This window comes from Diabrotica virgifera, chromosome 8, assembly GCF_917563875.1.
Source record: "Diabrotica virgifera virgifera chromosome 8, PGI_DIABVI_V3a".
Taxonomy (NCBI): domain Eukaryota; kingdom Metazoa; phylum Arthropoda; class Insecta; order Coleoptera; family Chrysomelidae; genus Diabrotica; species Diabrotica virgifera.
The window spans coordinates 132840833-132857416 of record NC_065450.1 but is presented as its reverse complement, the minus strand read 5'-3'; the positions used below and the strand labels follow the sequence as shown (position 1 = coordinate 132857416).

The 16584-nt window shown below is 36.9% G+C and overlaps 1 protein-coding gene across 1 annotated transcript in view; it reads right to left on the bottom strand.

Annotated features, from left to right (window-relative positions):
- The window catches only part of LOC126889477 (alpha-1,3-mannosyl-glycoprotein 4-beta-N-acetylglucosaminyltransferase B), a 359292-nt gene that overhangs the window by 81406 nt on the left and 261302 nt on the right, over positions 1-16584 (bottom strand). Inside the window, exon 9 of the mRNA XM_050657800.1 lies at positions 13147-13340. Within this exon, the coding sequence (XP_050513757.1) occupies positions 13147-13340 (194 nt within the window). The remainder of the gene's footprint in view (positions 1-13146; positions 13341-16584) is intronic.

Below are 16584 nucleotides of genomic sequence, written 5' to 3'. Positions count from 1 at the left end.
AGAGTAGTAGGTAGTAAGAGAGTTAAGTAAATCCAATTTTGAATATTACGTAAGTAAAATATTATATGGAACAAAAACGTACAAATGTACAAGCCTTTAAGATTTACAGATCATCCAAAACCAGCCATTAAGATTTACAGATCATCCAAAACACTTTTTTCAGTGCAGGAGCGTCATTTGAAATTTTGATTGGGGGCCAGCATTATACAGGGTGTAACAAAAATACAGGTCATAAATTAAATCACATATTCTGGGACCAAAAATAGTTCGATTGAACCTAACTTACCTTAGTCCAAATGAGCAAACAAAAAAAGTTACAGCCCTTTGAAGTTACAAGATAAAAATCGATTTTTTCCAATATATCGAAAACTATTACAGATTTTTTAATGAAAATGGAGACGTGGCATTCTTATGGCAGGAACATTTTAAATATAAATTATAATTCAATTTGTGCACCCCATAAAAATTTTATGGGGTTTTGTTCCCTTAAACCCCCCAAACTTTTTTGTACGTTCCAATTAAATTATTATTGTGGTACCATTAGTTAAACACAATGTTTTTAAAACTTTTTTGCTTCTTAGTACTTTTTCGAAAAGCTAGTTTTTATCGAGATATTTTGAATATTTGTCAAATCCACCACATATTTGTATATGGTAAAGTACGATTGTAGAGACCTGGTAATAATATGAAATTTTTTTTATAAATTACAATTTGAGGTATATTTTGAACCATATTAGAAAAGAAGCCACATCTCGATAAAAGGTGCCTCATCGGAAAAATACTAAGAGGCAAAAAAGTTTTAGAAACATCCTGTTTAGCTAAAGGTACCGCAATAATAGTTTAATTGGAACGTACACAAACATTTGGGGGGTTTAAAGGCACAGAACCCCCATAAAATTTTTATGTAAACATAATAGAGAGTTATCAAGTAACCCTAGGAGAATACGGTAACGCTATTTTCCTGTATACTTTACATGTTATTTATAACGTTACCGTATTCTCATAGAGTTACTTGATAACTCTCTATTAAAAAAGAAGTCGCATCTCGATTAAAACTGGTTTATCAAAAAATATTAAGAGGCAAAAAAGTTTTAAAAACATTTTGTTTAACTAAGGGTACCACAATAATAATTTAACTGGAACGTACAAAAAAGTTTGGAGGGGTTTAAGGGAACAAAACCCCCATAAAATTTTTATAGAGTGCAAAAATTTAACTATAATTTATTTTTAAAATGTTCCTGCGATAAGAATGCCACGTGTCCATTTTCATTAAAAAATCTCTAATAGTTTTCGATATATCGGAAAAAATCGATTTTTATCGTGTAACTTCAAAGGGCTATAACTTTTTTTGTGTGCATATTTGTATTAAGGTAAGTTAGGTTCAATCGAACTATTTTTGGTCCAAGAATATGCGATTTAATTTATGACCTTATTTTTGTTACACCCTGTATATACAATACATATGATGTAATGATGACAATTTATGTATTTTTTGTAAATTTCAGTCATTTTCAGGGTCAGGGGGGGGGCAAATGCTCCCCTCTGCCCCTATCAAATGACGCCCCTGTTTCAGTGCGTCAGAGATTATCGAATTCTCTCTAACGCATAACAGTTGGATGTGACAAAAACGTACCTCTGTGATTATTATACATTGAACTTAGAAAATTATGTATACCTTGACGGGTATTTGCATATTAAAACGACTTATACTTATAGATATATAATTGGTTGGCGATTACAATACTCTAAACAGATAACCAATCAATGATGCGAATAAAGATAATTTGACACAAAATTAATTGATCGTGACAGTATTTTCACAATATCATATGGTAAAATGACAATTGTAATTTCTAGATTAGTATTTTTTAGCGACGTAACTATAAATATTTTATGTCATTGGTATATTCGGATATTGTATAGTAAAATTTGATTTTATATTAATTTATTCTTAAAATCTTATATGACGTAGAAATTAATGAAGCACTGAAAAAATGGTTTGGGATCAACTGTATTTAAAAATTTATTTCAAAAAATAGTTGGCAGGGTGTATTAAATATGCGAAATATTTATGCGATTATTATTTAGTTTAGGCGTTTAAAATGTTTGTGATTTAGGTTTATAGTGCAGTATAAGAAGGTAAAAATCAACTATTACTATTACCTCCGATTTCGGTGAACCTCCATCGATTTTTATGAAAAGTGGTGAGTGGTTAGAGGATACCTCAAGGAACAAAAATGGCATGGTGCCAATTTACGCTTTGACCCAGGGGTGGACGCTATTTCTTCTCGGGGGTTAAAATTATTTTATTAAAAATATCCCTATAAATCGATAGAAGAACAAATTCTACGCAAAACTTGTTATAAAATAAATTAATATTTTTGAGTTATTAAAGATCAAACATTTTTTATTTTTCGTGAAACAAATGCATGTTTTAAAACGGTTTTTCATAAATAACCAAAACCATAGGTTTTTACAAAAAAGTTATTATTATAAAAATTAAAGCTAATTTGATCCGTATAGGATAAATTTGTTGCTTGAAAAACCTTTTAATATTAATTAAAAGTGATTTGTAGTTACCTAATTGAATGTATATTTTTTTCGGCGAGTACTCAAATCTAAGTATTCAAGCTTCAATAACGGAAAAACAATGCATTTTAATGTAAAACTTTCTAAACACTTTGTTATGAAGCTTGTAAATTAGGGTGGTGCGAAAGAAGTCAAGTTGATAATTTCGTATCGCTATAGTGCGGAAAAATTGCGATTGCTAATTACAAGAAAAACCAAACAAAAATTATTCAAATCGGACTTTATCTTCCGATCCCGCAAACGGACCTAAAGATTATGAAAAAATGAATTTTTACCGTTTTTTCAAAAAAATTTATTTATCCCCCGTGTACGTTTTATTTATAGCTATAGTAAAATTTATTTACAGTTTGCATGGTTGAGTAATAAAAAAAAATAGTTTTATGAATTTAACGGATATCTTCCAATCCCGCAAGGTCAATCAAAATCTATAAAAATTTGAAATTTTTGATGATTTTGATAAATTAAAAAACATTTAGTTATCTCATTTTTATGTTACATTGTGAAGCTCTTCGCTTGTTTATATATTGTACGACAATATTCAAACAACCCAGAACAATGTCTCTCGGTAGCCGCCGAAGAGACAAGACGTGCAGAGTGCGGACGAGCAGCAGTAGCAGCGCAACAAGTCGAGGAGAGGGAAGTGCTTTGGTGTAACGTACTTCTTAGTACGGCTGTGAATGTAAGCACAGCAACACTAGAGCGCTCGCTCTCGCTAGACGCGAAGACGTGGAAGCAGAGGCAAAAGCCAACCTCTTGGATGTGGTGAAACTCAGGAAGTTTGATTTCATTGAATTTTCTGAGACATTGCAAACAAGGGTTGGAAAGCAGAATAAGCAATAGCGGGCTCGACGTGAGCCCGCTACGGGATACTCTCTGTGCCTCCGTTAGGAATGGGTACAGTTTAAAACACTGTGCCTCGACACTGCAAGGTGTAGTTATTTAGAATACATCTTGCAGCCCCGGCCCCTAAGGTCAGAGAGTTGAGAAAATCAAGAGGACCCGTACCTAGTTCTGTCTAGGTACGAGAACTACCGCGCTGTTGTGCAGGGAGCCAACCCTGAAGTCGATGTGGTGTCGGGCCAATCGGCTGAAAAAAAGGCTTCTTCTAAAAGTTAGGTTACCGCTCCCAACCAAAGATGACACGAGTCAGATCTCGGTCACCCCCCAGATCCAAGGCGCTTTCCCCGCCAAGATATGCAGACTCTAAAGAGTCCCTCCTGTTACAGCACCCTGAAGAGAGCAGCGATGACCACTCGAGCGACCAGGAAGATGGAAAAGACGGTTTTACGATCCAAAATCGTAGAATAAGAAAAAAGAAAAAGAAGTCAAAAGGCAAGGACTCCACGCAGAACGTCGAGACCACCGAGAACGTCACCGAAGCCACCCAGGAAGTCGAGGATTCCCAGAACATCGAGGCCACCCAGGAAGTCGAGGACATGGACGAAGACGTCCCAGGCGCCGAAGGCGGGGGCACTACCAAACGTCAGCGGGTTGAAGAGGATGCCGCCAGCGAAGACGAGCTGACAAAGGCCAACGCAGAAATCAACCGACTCAGAACCCTGATGAAAGAATTTGCAGCAAACGTTGATGCAAACAACAAAAAATACGAAGAGGTGATCGCACAACAGAAGGCAGAGATCAAAGAGCTGAATACGGAGATTCGACGAATGAGCGAAAAGATGGATGCCAGATTCGACGAGTTAATAGCACTCCAGAAACAACTCGCAAAGAAATCGGAGAAGAAAAACCCCGAAAAGACGGACAAAAAGCCACCAGTAGAGCAGCCTGCCACCAAAAAGATGACCACCGAGCAGACTCGACCACCCAGCCAGAAGGCTACCACCTCGACGAAGGAGGCGTCCACCCAACAGAGGAAAAAGAGAAAGGAAGAGTTTCCACCCCTGGTGACACACCTTCCACTAACCGACGAGGAAGACGCCACATGGACGTCCAACCAAGAAAAAGCCATGAAACTAGCTCCCCAGGTACAGCTACCCCTCCCCGAGGAACCAGTGCCATCCACGAGCACAGATAGGGACGCGCTTGCCGCTTCCAGTCAAACTGATACAGTGTCAATGGAAACAAACCAAAACGAAGAAGACGCCGAAGAAGCCGTGTTACCTGAAAACCAGGTAACACCATACAGAAAACCGCCTGTAATTAAGTTACAGAGTGTCAGCGAGACAGGGGCTATTCTTACCATAGCCCAGGGCAAAGGCATCATCACCACAAACAAAATCTCCAGAAGTGGCAGAGAGACGCTCATCCAGGCTAAAAGCCCGGATGACTACAGAAAGATGACAAGGATAGTGGAGGAATATGCAGAAGCATACGCCGCCAAAGAGAAAAAGAGGCTACAATGGATAGCCTTTCCACTCGACGAAGACAGGAAACCAAAATTAGTGTTACGAGGATTGCCCACGCATACCACCGAGAAGGCAATCCAAGAAGACATGGCAAACCAATATGGAATAACCTGCCACACAGCACGTAACATGTCTACGAGAGTAGGGAAAAGGAGGCCACTACCCATGTTTGTCATGACACTGGATCAGGAAGACGTGGAAAAAGCAAAGCGGGTAACGAACCTGTGCCACATGAAAGTTGTGGTAGAGGACCTACACAAGGCAGCAGGACCGACGCAGTGCTTCAACTGCCAAGGGTACCATCACGCCCAGAACTCGTGTCACAAGGACCCGAGATGTGTGAAGTGCGGCGAAGAACACCACTCAAAGCAGTGCCAGAGAGCCAGAGAAGTCAAGGCAACGTGTGCCAACTGCAATGGGAGCCACCCAGCCAACTACAGAGGATGTCCTAGGTGCCCAACCTGGGGGAGGCCTCCACCACAGAGGTCACAACAGCGACCACCACCAAACCGAAGACAGCAGGCAACCGGGGTATCCTACGCGCAAGCCACGCAGGGAGACCAACCAGCGCAGAACAACATACCGTCCAACCGACCAACCCTCCCAGACGAAGAGTACCTAGTCAGGATGGTCACAAACATCGTGACTAAGGTAGTCCAAGAGGTGATACTCAGCACCAGGCAGGCACAGAACTAATGGCAGAGAGGGGATACTTGAGGATAGGCTCCTGGAACCCGGGCGGCATAACCACAAATCAGAACATACTAGATGAACTCGCCAACAGATACGAGATGGACATCGTAGCAATTCAGGAAACAAAACTGACCAACAACTTCAACCTAAAGTTTCCTGGATACGACGTATATAGGAACGACCTCACTAGAAGATCAGGAGGAACGGCCATCCTAGTAAAGAAGGGTATTAGACACACCAGTTACACTACTCCACCACTGGTCAACATGGAAGCCACAACAATAGAAGTTAACATGAGGCAAGGCGCAATAAGGATCACATCAGCCTACGTAAGACCACAAGACCCTTTAATGGACGATGACCTAGATGCGTTCCTAAACATCGCCGAACCATCCATCATAATAGGAGACCTGAATGCAAGATCCCCCAACTGGAACGACAGAGCTACGAACAGGAATGGACGACTACTAAACAGATACATAGAAAACAACGAAGACACAATGGCAATGGGCCCAGAAGAACCTACCCACTACCCAGGAAACGCACTTCCGACACACATCGACTTAGTTGTAGCCAAAAACCTAGGACTGCAATCAGAATTAATCACGCTGGACGAAGGATCAACTGACCACCACCCCATCCTATTAGAAATCGGAACATGGGAAGAGACAAACCCGCCAAAAAGAACAAAAAAGAAAATAAAGTGGACTAACTACAAAAGGTTAGTAAGTGAAGGAATAAACATAGTGCCAGTAATAAACAATCCAGAAGAAATAGAAGAAAAAGTCCTAGAGTTCGAAAATATCATCCAAGAGGCAATTAGAAACAGCACAACAGAGGAAGATGTCGAGATATTCATGGGAAGGTTCAAAGACATACCACAAGAAACACAAGAGTTGATAAGGGAAAAAAATAGAGCAAAGAAAACAGCAAAAAGAACAAGAAACAGAGTAGATAAATCCTGGGCAAATATTTTAAATAGGGAGGTCCAAACGGCCCTAAAACTCCACCGTAGCGAAAAATGGGACAACTTTGTACAAGAGATGGAAGAACAAGACTCAAACATGAGAAATGTCTGGAAGCTCCAGAAAATGTTGAGAAGCGACAGGAAGCCCATCCCCCCACTACATGGAAGATACGGCATGGTATACACCATAGAAGATAAAGCAGAGGCAATGAGGACTACACTCGAAGATGAATGCAGACTGAACTTCCACCAAGATGAAGACGACGACTTCCTGGAAGAAGTCGAAGAACAAGAAGAAGGACCAGAAGACCCAGAGGACTTCATCCCCCCAACATCACCGGAAGAAATCAATGAACATATCAAAAATAGTTCACCGAGAAAAGCGCCTGGCCTCGACGAAATAACCAACAGAGCCCTAAAATATTTGCCCAGAAAAGCTATAGTGTATTTCAAAAATATTATAAACGCAATATTAAGATTCAAGACATTCCCAAACAGATGGAAAGAGGCCCGTGTCATCATGATTCCAAAACCTGGCAAGAATCACACATTCCCACAGAACTACAGGCCAATCAGCTTACTTCCAGCGATCAGCAAGATAGTGGAAAGAGTCATCCTCAGCAGACTGCAAGCGGAAACAACCCGACTAAATATCATCCCAGAGGCTCAATTCGGATTTAGAGCAGAGCACTCCAGCGAACTACAAGTCCTCAGGCTAACCGAGTACATAGCAGTCGGTTTCAATGATAAGCAGTACACTGGAGCAGCGTTCCTGGATGTAAGCAAGGCATTCGACAGAGTCTGGCACAAGGGGCTCCTATTCAAAATGCGGGATTACGGGTACAGCGGAGCGATGACGAGGCTAATCTCGTCGTACTTGGGCGGCCGGAGGTTCAGGATTCGGATAGGACAAGTCCTGTCCGAACTCGGAATCCCGGAGGCTGGAGTACCACAGGGAGCGGTCTTGTCACCCCTGCTGTACACGATATACACCGCAGATGTACCTAGAACACCAGGTACCCTCATGAGCCTCTACGCCGACGATACAGCAATAGCGGCCAAGCATAGAAACGCAGATATAGCAGTGACCAACCTACAAACTGCACTAGAAGAAATTGAAGCATGGTGTATCAAATGGAAGATAACAATAAATTCAGAGAAAACACAAGCGGTTCTATACAAGAAAGGGAGACAGCAGCCAGAGGAACAATTGAGGGTGCAGAACAGGCCCATCGAGTGGAAAAACGAAGCCAAATACCTAGGAGTCATTATGGATAAAGGATTAACCTTCCAAAAACACGTAGAAGCCACAGTCCAGAAGGCCAACATAGCAAGAGCTAATCTAAGAGGACTCACAGGCAGAAAAAGTAAACTAACACTCAAAACAAGGTTAAGATTGATAAATAGTATAATCCTACCGGTATTAACTTATGCGTCTCTCGCATGGGGACACGTATGTAATACACACAAGAAGAAGATCCAAGCAGTCCATAACAACAGCTTGAGGGAGGCCGTCAGAGTCCCAAGATATGTAGCTGAAAGATTCCTGTTCAGAGAACTCCAACAGGTGAGAGTCACAGAAACCATGACAGACAAGGCAAGGGTCAAATTCGCAGAATTAGAACATCACCCAAATTACATACTGCGAGAGACGCTAAGATACGACGAGTTCCACCGATGGAAGCACAGACGCCCGAAACAACAAATTATAGGATAAACTAAAAGTGATAAGTGATAGTAGTGTGTTCGTAGCTCGAAACAAGTGCCGAAGATAGCGTTACCCACGAAGTCCAAGTACCACGACCACCTCCAAGGTAAGCAAATATTAGAAAATTAGAAGGGCCTTAAGCCCCCAAAAAAATTCATATAAAATAAAAAAATGGCGAAAGCCCCCAAAAAAATTAAAAAAACCAAAAACACAAAAAAATTAGAGCATCGAGTCATCGGGCGGGGCCCAGCAGGGCCCAACAGGGCTCAGTGGGGCTCGGCACGATGACTCGGGGCCCAAGCAAGCAATTTTTAGTACCGCGGATAAGTTATTAAGAAGATAAAGGCATAGAGCGCATCACGCTGGGCCTAGTTTTTTGCATTCGATTAGGATACCACAGTGGAATCTTATTACCCAGGGTTCCATTGTGAAGAGCATTTGGCTACGATAGTTGTGCCTCCATCGCGCATCAGCGTGCTATGGGGGGGAAAGGGATGGCCTGGGGCATTGGAGCGAGGTGGGGTGATCCCTGTATAACTCGGGTCAAAACACCTCGCCCCAATGACTTGTTACACCCGAATGTACTCCTTCGAGAGGGTGAACAAATCCCACAGGTCGGGTTAAATCAAATTGCTTGCTTGCTTGCAACAACCCAGAACTCAAAACGAGGGGGTGATTGCACTTCTAGCTCCACACCCACCCTTCTCTCCAACTAACCAATGAGTGTGTGTATTTTTACATTATTTACAATATGTACATTTCTTTTTCATCTGTCTGTGTCCAGCTCTTAAACGCCAACTTTGTATTGTGATTTCTTGGTAAAATCTGACAGCATGTACGTTGATTTAAGTGTTGTCCTGATGAATCCATTTCTTGATTGGGGTCCACTTACATTAGTCTTAGACGATGCTTCCGCGACCAACTTTAGGCATCACTCGTCAACTTGCGTGTGGCAGGGATAGTTTTGTACATTCCAGTCTGGTATGTCGCCCGATGTAATGCAAGAAGTTATATCTTCATTTGAAACTATTCGAGGAAGTGATGGAGAAGATAGTTTTGCAACATTCCAGTGTATTATTTTAGTTTAGTCCTGTTCTTCAAAATTTCAAGTAGTAGGGAAAAAGGAAACACATTAAACAGCTAGGTCTAAGGAGAGTGTTAAAAGTCGGACTGACTATACCAAGGGCAAAAGTATTAGAAATTTCATCCCTCCTAATTTAAACTTTCAAGCACAGGACTTCACTGAAATAATGGACTGGAATATTACAGAATATTACAAAACTATCTTCTCCACCAGTTTTGTGAAGAGTCTCAAATGAAGATAATATATAAGTTTCTGCATTACATCAGGCGACATGCCAGACTGGAATGTACAAAACTATCCATGCCACACGCAAGCTGACGAGCGGTGCCTAAAGTTGGTCACGGAAACATCGTCTAATGCGAATGTATGTGGGCTCCAATCAAGAGATGGATTCATCAGGACAACACTTTCAAGGTCCATGCCGGATTTTACGAAGAAATCACAATACAAAGTTGTCGTTTAAGAGCTGGACACAAATAGATCAAAAAGGAATGTACATAATGTAAATATTGTAAAAAACAAACACTCACTGGTTGATTGGAGAGAAGGGTGGGTGTGAACACAACCACCCCCTAGTTTTGGGTTCTGGGTTGTTTAAATGTTGTCATACAATATCTAAATAAGCAAAGAGCTTCACAGTGTAACAGAAAAATGAAATAACTAAATGTTTTTTAATATATCAAAATCATCAAAAATTTCAATTTTTAATGATTTTGATTGACCTTGCGGGATCGGAAGATATTCGTTAAATGTGTAAAACTATTTTATTTTATTACTTAACCATTCAAACTGTAAATACATTTATCTATAGCGATCAATAAAACGTACACGGGAGATAAATAAAAACTTTTGAAAAAAAGGTAAAATTTCATTTTTTTCATAATCTTCAGGTCCGTTGTGGGATCGGAAGATAAAGTCCGATTTGAATAATTTTTATCTTGTTTTTCTTGTAATTACCAATCGCAACTTTTCCGCACTATAGCGACACTGAATCATCAACTTGACTTTTTTCGCACCACCCTATTGTAAATAGACTCCACTTATATGAAATTATTCCAATCTCAGGTTCTATAGGTGCTGGACCTCGGATAAATTTCCACGGTAAAAGCGCAAGTTGGCACCATGTCGCTTTTGTTTCTTGAGATATCCGCTAACTACTCACCAATTTTCACGAAAATCGATGGAGGTTCAACGAAATCGGAGGTGAAAACCTTCAGTGACTGCACTATTATTTTAAAGGTACAGCTGGTTCCAAAAAAAAACTGATACGACTCTTAAAGCGTATTTTGTGGAAAATTCCACACCTGTAATTTTGAACCAATCAAAATACGTTATTTTGACAGATCACCATGGCAACGGAGGTATTTTATCGGAAATTTTTTGCTCGTGGGGTACCCAACGGCGAATTATAGTGGAAATTTTTTGACGTTTACAATAACAGAACATTTTTGACAGACTGGTTTTTATTTGTTTACATAATTTAGTTTTGATTCATTTTCTATCACTTGTAGTTACTCAAAACTTATGTAAAATTGAAGAATATACTATTTTCTATCTTGAAATTGTATTCCCATGCAACTACAATGAATAGAAATTACGAATTTGAAAGCCTAAATAATTGCTGACAAAGCTATGGCGCGCTATTAATCTGTTCATGCAGCTTTGGATTTTCAAATGCAAATTTGGTGTGGAATTTTCTTACCGAATACCACGCGAAGTCAAATTAATATCCGGAAATTTTTTTTTGATCATGAATATTTTTAGAAAATTTCCGGAAATAATTTGACCTCTAGTGGTATTACTAGTGAAAATTTAGCAGTGTATTTTGAAGGATAAATACTTATTATTTACCATGCCCCGCTAACTCTAATAAAAAACATGTATTCGTATTTATTTTCCTTCCGTTTAGTCAGAGGCGCTGATGTCGGCATTGTGATTGGTGGAACATGACTTTTGACAAATCCTGTGCTATGTGTGAATCTGTAATCTGTGTTCTGTGTTCGTGTTCGTTCGTTCGTTGTCGTTCGTTCACTTATTTTATATGGTCGGTTATGTGATGTGTTTGGTGTTTGTGTTTAGTTTGTGTCACCATAAAAAGCTGATATTCAGTCGTGTTTTTTGATATTTTTGTTATTTCATAATCGAGTACCTTTTTAAAGATAAGTTTTTCTGATTGTAGGTACTGTTTATCCAACAGTTTTAAAATACACATTTTATTTCGCGTTTTGTTGTTGGGTCTAATGGCCGATCAGCTTGTGTGCAGCCGATAAATTCAACAAGTAAACATATATTTAATCGAAATTAAATACTCATATTTCTATGTAAAATGTCACATTATTGTATAAATAAATAATTAAGAAACAAAAGTTGTTTGTGTTTTACCTTTATTGTGCACTTGAATAAAATAATATTAAATATTGGAAGTACCGTATGGAGGCTATGCTGTACCTAGCGTGGAGGCTAGATAACGCTAACCTTCCTATCCAATCAACAGCAAGAACGTTTAAAATTTCACACCTATCATGTCGAAGCTACAGACCACTTATGTGGAGGCCAGATTTGTAGTATCCTTCCAATAGGGCTTTTCATCGATTGTCATTTGTTTCGAGCTTCTGTCATGTGTCACATAATATTAAGATATCTACGTCATACGTCTTTGGTTTGTATTATTGTATATAGCAATAACGTATGTCGTAGATATATTAATATTACGTGACACATGACAGAAGCTCCAAACAAATGACTGTGAATGAAAAGCCCTATTTTCCAGGTGCTGAAATACGTGACATATTTTTTGAAGGGTAAGATCGCATTCTACCAAATCACACAACACTTTTTTCTATGTTATTTACATACTGTCACTGTCACTGCCAAATCTTAAAATTTGTCACATAACTTATTCTGTTCAACCTCAAAAAATGGCTCCACATGCTGGCAAAGAACTAAAATCAAGAATTGTAACGAAATTAGAAGATGGTTGGTCACTATCTGCCGTAGCGAACCATTTTAACGTAAGCAGAACAACCGTTTTTAATAATAAAAGATGGAGAGAACAAGAAACTCTCGAAAAAAAGCAAGGTTTGGGAAGAGCTCTCTGAAGAAGACAATCTCATAGTTCCTTTCACGCAGATGGACCGAAGACTACAAGCTGTTATCACTGCTGATGGAGATAGGTATTACAAAATATTAATTTTATTTTTACATACCTATGTAAATTCAGTATAGTTTTGGTCTTCCAGACCTTCGCTTTCTTTCGAGAGTGTCTTGTTCCCTCCATTTTTTATTAATAGAAAAATTGTGGTACTGCTTAAGTTAAAATGTTTTGCTGCCTCTGGTAGTGTCCAGTTATCTTTTAATTTGGATACAATTCTTGCTTTAATATACATATTGTTGAGTTAAATCCTTTGTTTTATTCCTTAATAATAATAAAAATGATAACAACAACCCTATTTTATGTAAAAAGTATCGTTTATATAATATTATACTCTTTATAAAATGCAGAAATTCAAAATATAAAAATTTAGACCTTAATAATTATTACAATTTATTAATTAACATATTGTAAGGAGTTGTTAGTTTGTTTATTTTAACTGACTTTGACAGTCTGTCATAATAAATATAATATAATGTCAGACCAATCAAATACACTGCTCAAAATAATCAAATCTTAATAAGAGTCGTATCAGTTTTTTGGGAACCAGCTGTACTATGTGGCGTTTATTAAAAATGTTTTATTTACCTTTTTAGCGTAACTGGCGGTGTTAAGTTAAATAAAAGTTGATCGCCTGGTTGTGGCAACAAACCCCAGAAAAAGGTCTCTCCTAAGTAAGCTCGTTTTAGAGTATATTGTTTATAATGCTTAATTCCAGATACCACTTCAGCTGGAGGATTGTTGTGAGGAAAGAACAAAGCCACTTTTCCAAACTGTTTGTCCTAAAAAATATGTAGTGATTTTAAAATATCGGACTAATAGTGCGGGATCCGTATCTAGGTCAACCTTCACATCTGGTTATTACCGGATGAAACATTTTTTTTATTAAATTTCATACATCTACAAATACGACTTGCATGGGTTGCCTATCATAATCTTGTTAAAGTTATCCTTAAGGGGGGTTAGCCTAATAAAATAAAAAAAGTCAAAATGTAAATTCCTACAGGTTAAAACAAATTTTATATTAAAGTTTAGGTGGGTACAAAAGATATTTTCAAGAAAGGATAGAAATCATACAAGGGGATCATTGTTTAAATAATTAAAAAGAGGTCATTTTTGCAAAAAAAAATACTTTTTTAACTGCTGAGGTAATCCACTTATTAGTGAAGGTCTATGGGATTTTTTTCTGCCAAGTTGAAGAGAAAATCTTTCACATAAGACTTACTAAATTAAATTTGACCACCTATTTATTTAAATAATTGTATATAAAACTTTAAAAACAAATTTGCAAAAAAATATTTTTAGCGTTTTAAATAAGCACTATAAAATATCTTTTTTTACAGACTAAGTTGCGCTATATTACCAGTATTAAGCAAAAAAAAAATTAGTCAAAAAATATTTAATATTTTTTGAGATATTGAATTTGTTTATTAAATGTTACTATATTTTCAATTGCAAAAGCGCGGTTGTTGCCAAAGAAATATTCACCTGCTTGAGATCTCATTATTTTTATTTTTATGTATATTTTCGATAAATGTATTGATAAATTCGAATTTCAATTAAACTCCCCCCTAAAACGGCATTTGAAAATTATTCAAATTTGTTTATAATTTGTTTTTTAACAACGTCGCGGGGATTAAGTATTTTGAAATGCCGTTTCGATAATTTGGTTCCTGGTAATTTTTTAGTAATTAACAAAATTTTTTGTCGTTTTTTCTTCTTCTTTTTTTTCTTGGAGTTATATTACTACGGGCCCTTTTAGGGTTAAATTTTATTAAGAATGTCGAATCTCTGAGTTGTAGATTCTAGACCTAAAAATATTAAGCTTTAACTAAAATCTTTTAAATAAAATGTGGCTACAGTAGGAAAAATGAAAGAATACCCATGAACGAACATATAAAACACGCTGTATTTTCCTGTCAAGGTGTAACACAAAAAATTGGCCAGCGCAAGTACATGTAATAATTATTGTTACATGTACTTGCACTGGACAATTTTCTTTGTGACACAGTGACAGGAAAATACAGGGTGTTTTATATGTTCGTTCATGGGTATTCTTTCATTTTTCCGACTGTACTTACTGAGTTACAGGGTGTTTTATTTAAAAATTTAAAAATTATTTCTACCAAGTACTTTAAAACTATTTGTCGTATCCTTATCATACTTGGCAGAAAGTGTAGCTATACTCTACTAAATTGTGATTAATAAACGTTTCTAGCTAGTGCCAGACGCGTACAACAGGGGATAGTGAATGATTGACCCTTCCCAAATTCTACGCCACTGAGTGAATTACTATTTTAGCGAAATTTTTCGATTCTCCAATACTTTGTATGTAAATAACTTTATTGGTATCGATAAAGTCATTAGTTTGAGAGATATTGGAAGTTTAAAATGAATGAATGGATGAATCAAAATAACTATGCCGTTTCATATTTAACGTCCAATATCTCGAAAACTAATGACTTAATCGTTACCAGTAAAGAGTATATTATTTACATAGAAAGTATTAGAGAATCGAAAAAATTCGTTAAATAGTAATTCCCTCAGTGGCGTAGAATTTGGGAAGGCTCAACCTTTAACTATCCCCTGTCGTGGCCTCTGGTAGTAGCTAGAAACTTTTGTTTATCACAATTTAGTAGACTGTATAGTACCCACGCTTTCTGCCAAGTATGATAAGGATATGTCAAATAGTTTGAAAGTACTTGGTAAAAATAATTTTTAAATTTTTAAATAAAACACCCTGTAACTCAGTAAGTAGCCACATTTTATTTAAGTGATTTTAGACCAATCTTAATATTTTTAGGTCGAGAATCTACAACTTAGAGATTCCACATTCTTAATGAAACTTAACCCTTAAAGGGCCCGTAGTAATATAACTCCAAGAAAAAAAAAAGAGGAAAAAGACAAAAAAATTTGTTAATTAGTGAAAAATTCCCAGAAATCGAATTATCGAAACGGTATTTCAAAATATTTAATCCCCGCGACGTTATTAAAAAACAAATTATAAACAAATTTGAATAATTTTCAAATGCCATTTTAGGGGGAAGTTTAATTGAAATTTGAATCTATTAATACATTTATCGAAAATATACAACAAAATAAAAATAATAAGATTTAATACAGGTGAATACTTCTTTGGCAATAACCGCGTTTTTGCAATTGAAAATAGAGTAACATTTAAAAAACAATTTCAATATCTCAAAAAATATTAAATATTTTTGGACCAATTTTTTTTTGATTAATACTGATAACATAGCGCAACTTCTTCTGTAAAATAAGATATTTTACAGTGCTTATTTAAAACGCTAAAAATAATTTTTTGCAAATTTGTTTTTAAAGTTTTATGTATAATTATTTAAATAAATAGGGGGTCAAATTTAATTTTGTAAGTCTTATGTGAAAAATTTACCCTTAAACTTTGCAGAAAACAATCCTATACACCTTCTTTAGTAATTGAATGACCTCAGCAGTTAAAAAATTAGGTTTTTTGCAAAAATTACCCCTTTTTAATTATTTAAAAAATGATCCCCTTGTATGATTTGGATACTTTCTTGAAAATATCTTTTGTACCCACCTAAACTTTGATATAAAATTTGTTTCAACCTGTACGAATTTACATTTTGATTTACATGTAGTGTAATTTTATTTTACTAGACTAGGTGTCGGCTTTGAAATCAACATTTCAAGCATATTTTTGTGATTGTTTTTTGAAAGTATGGAAGAATTATTTTATTTTTTAACTAAATAAGCGTATGCAGACAATTCATAGAATATTAAAAAAAAATTCAAGGGAAAATGTTGAAAAATAAATGCTGGCAAATTTTTAAGGACACCTCAAAAAAATAGATTTTGCGATGGACATCAGAACTCATTATTGGATCATGTGAAACAAAACATTCATAAAGACTATTATAATTATTTATGAGTTTATCGAGGCAACGAGGTCTAGTTTTTTAGTTTTAATTGTTGTTGACTTTCTAGTCTCACTCAGAGTAAAAACAACGAAATTTTTTGCAAAAAAGCGTG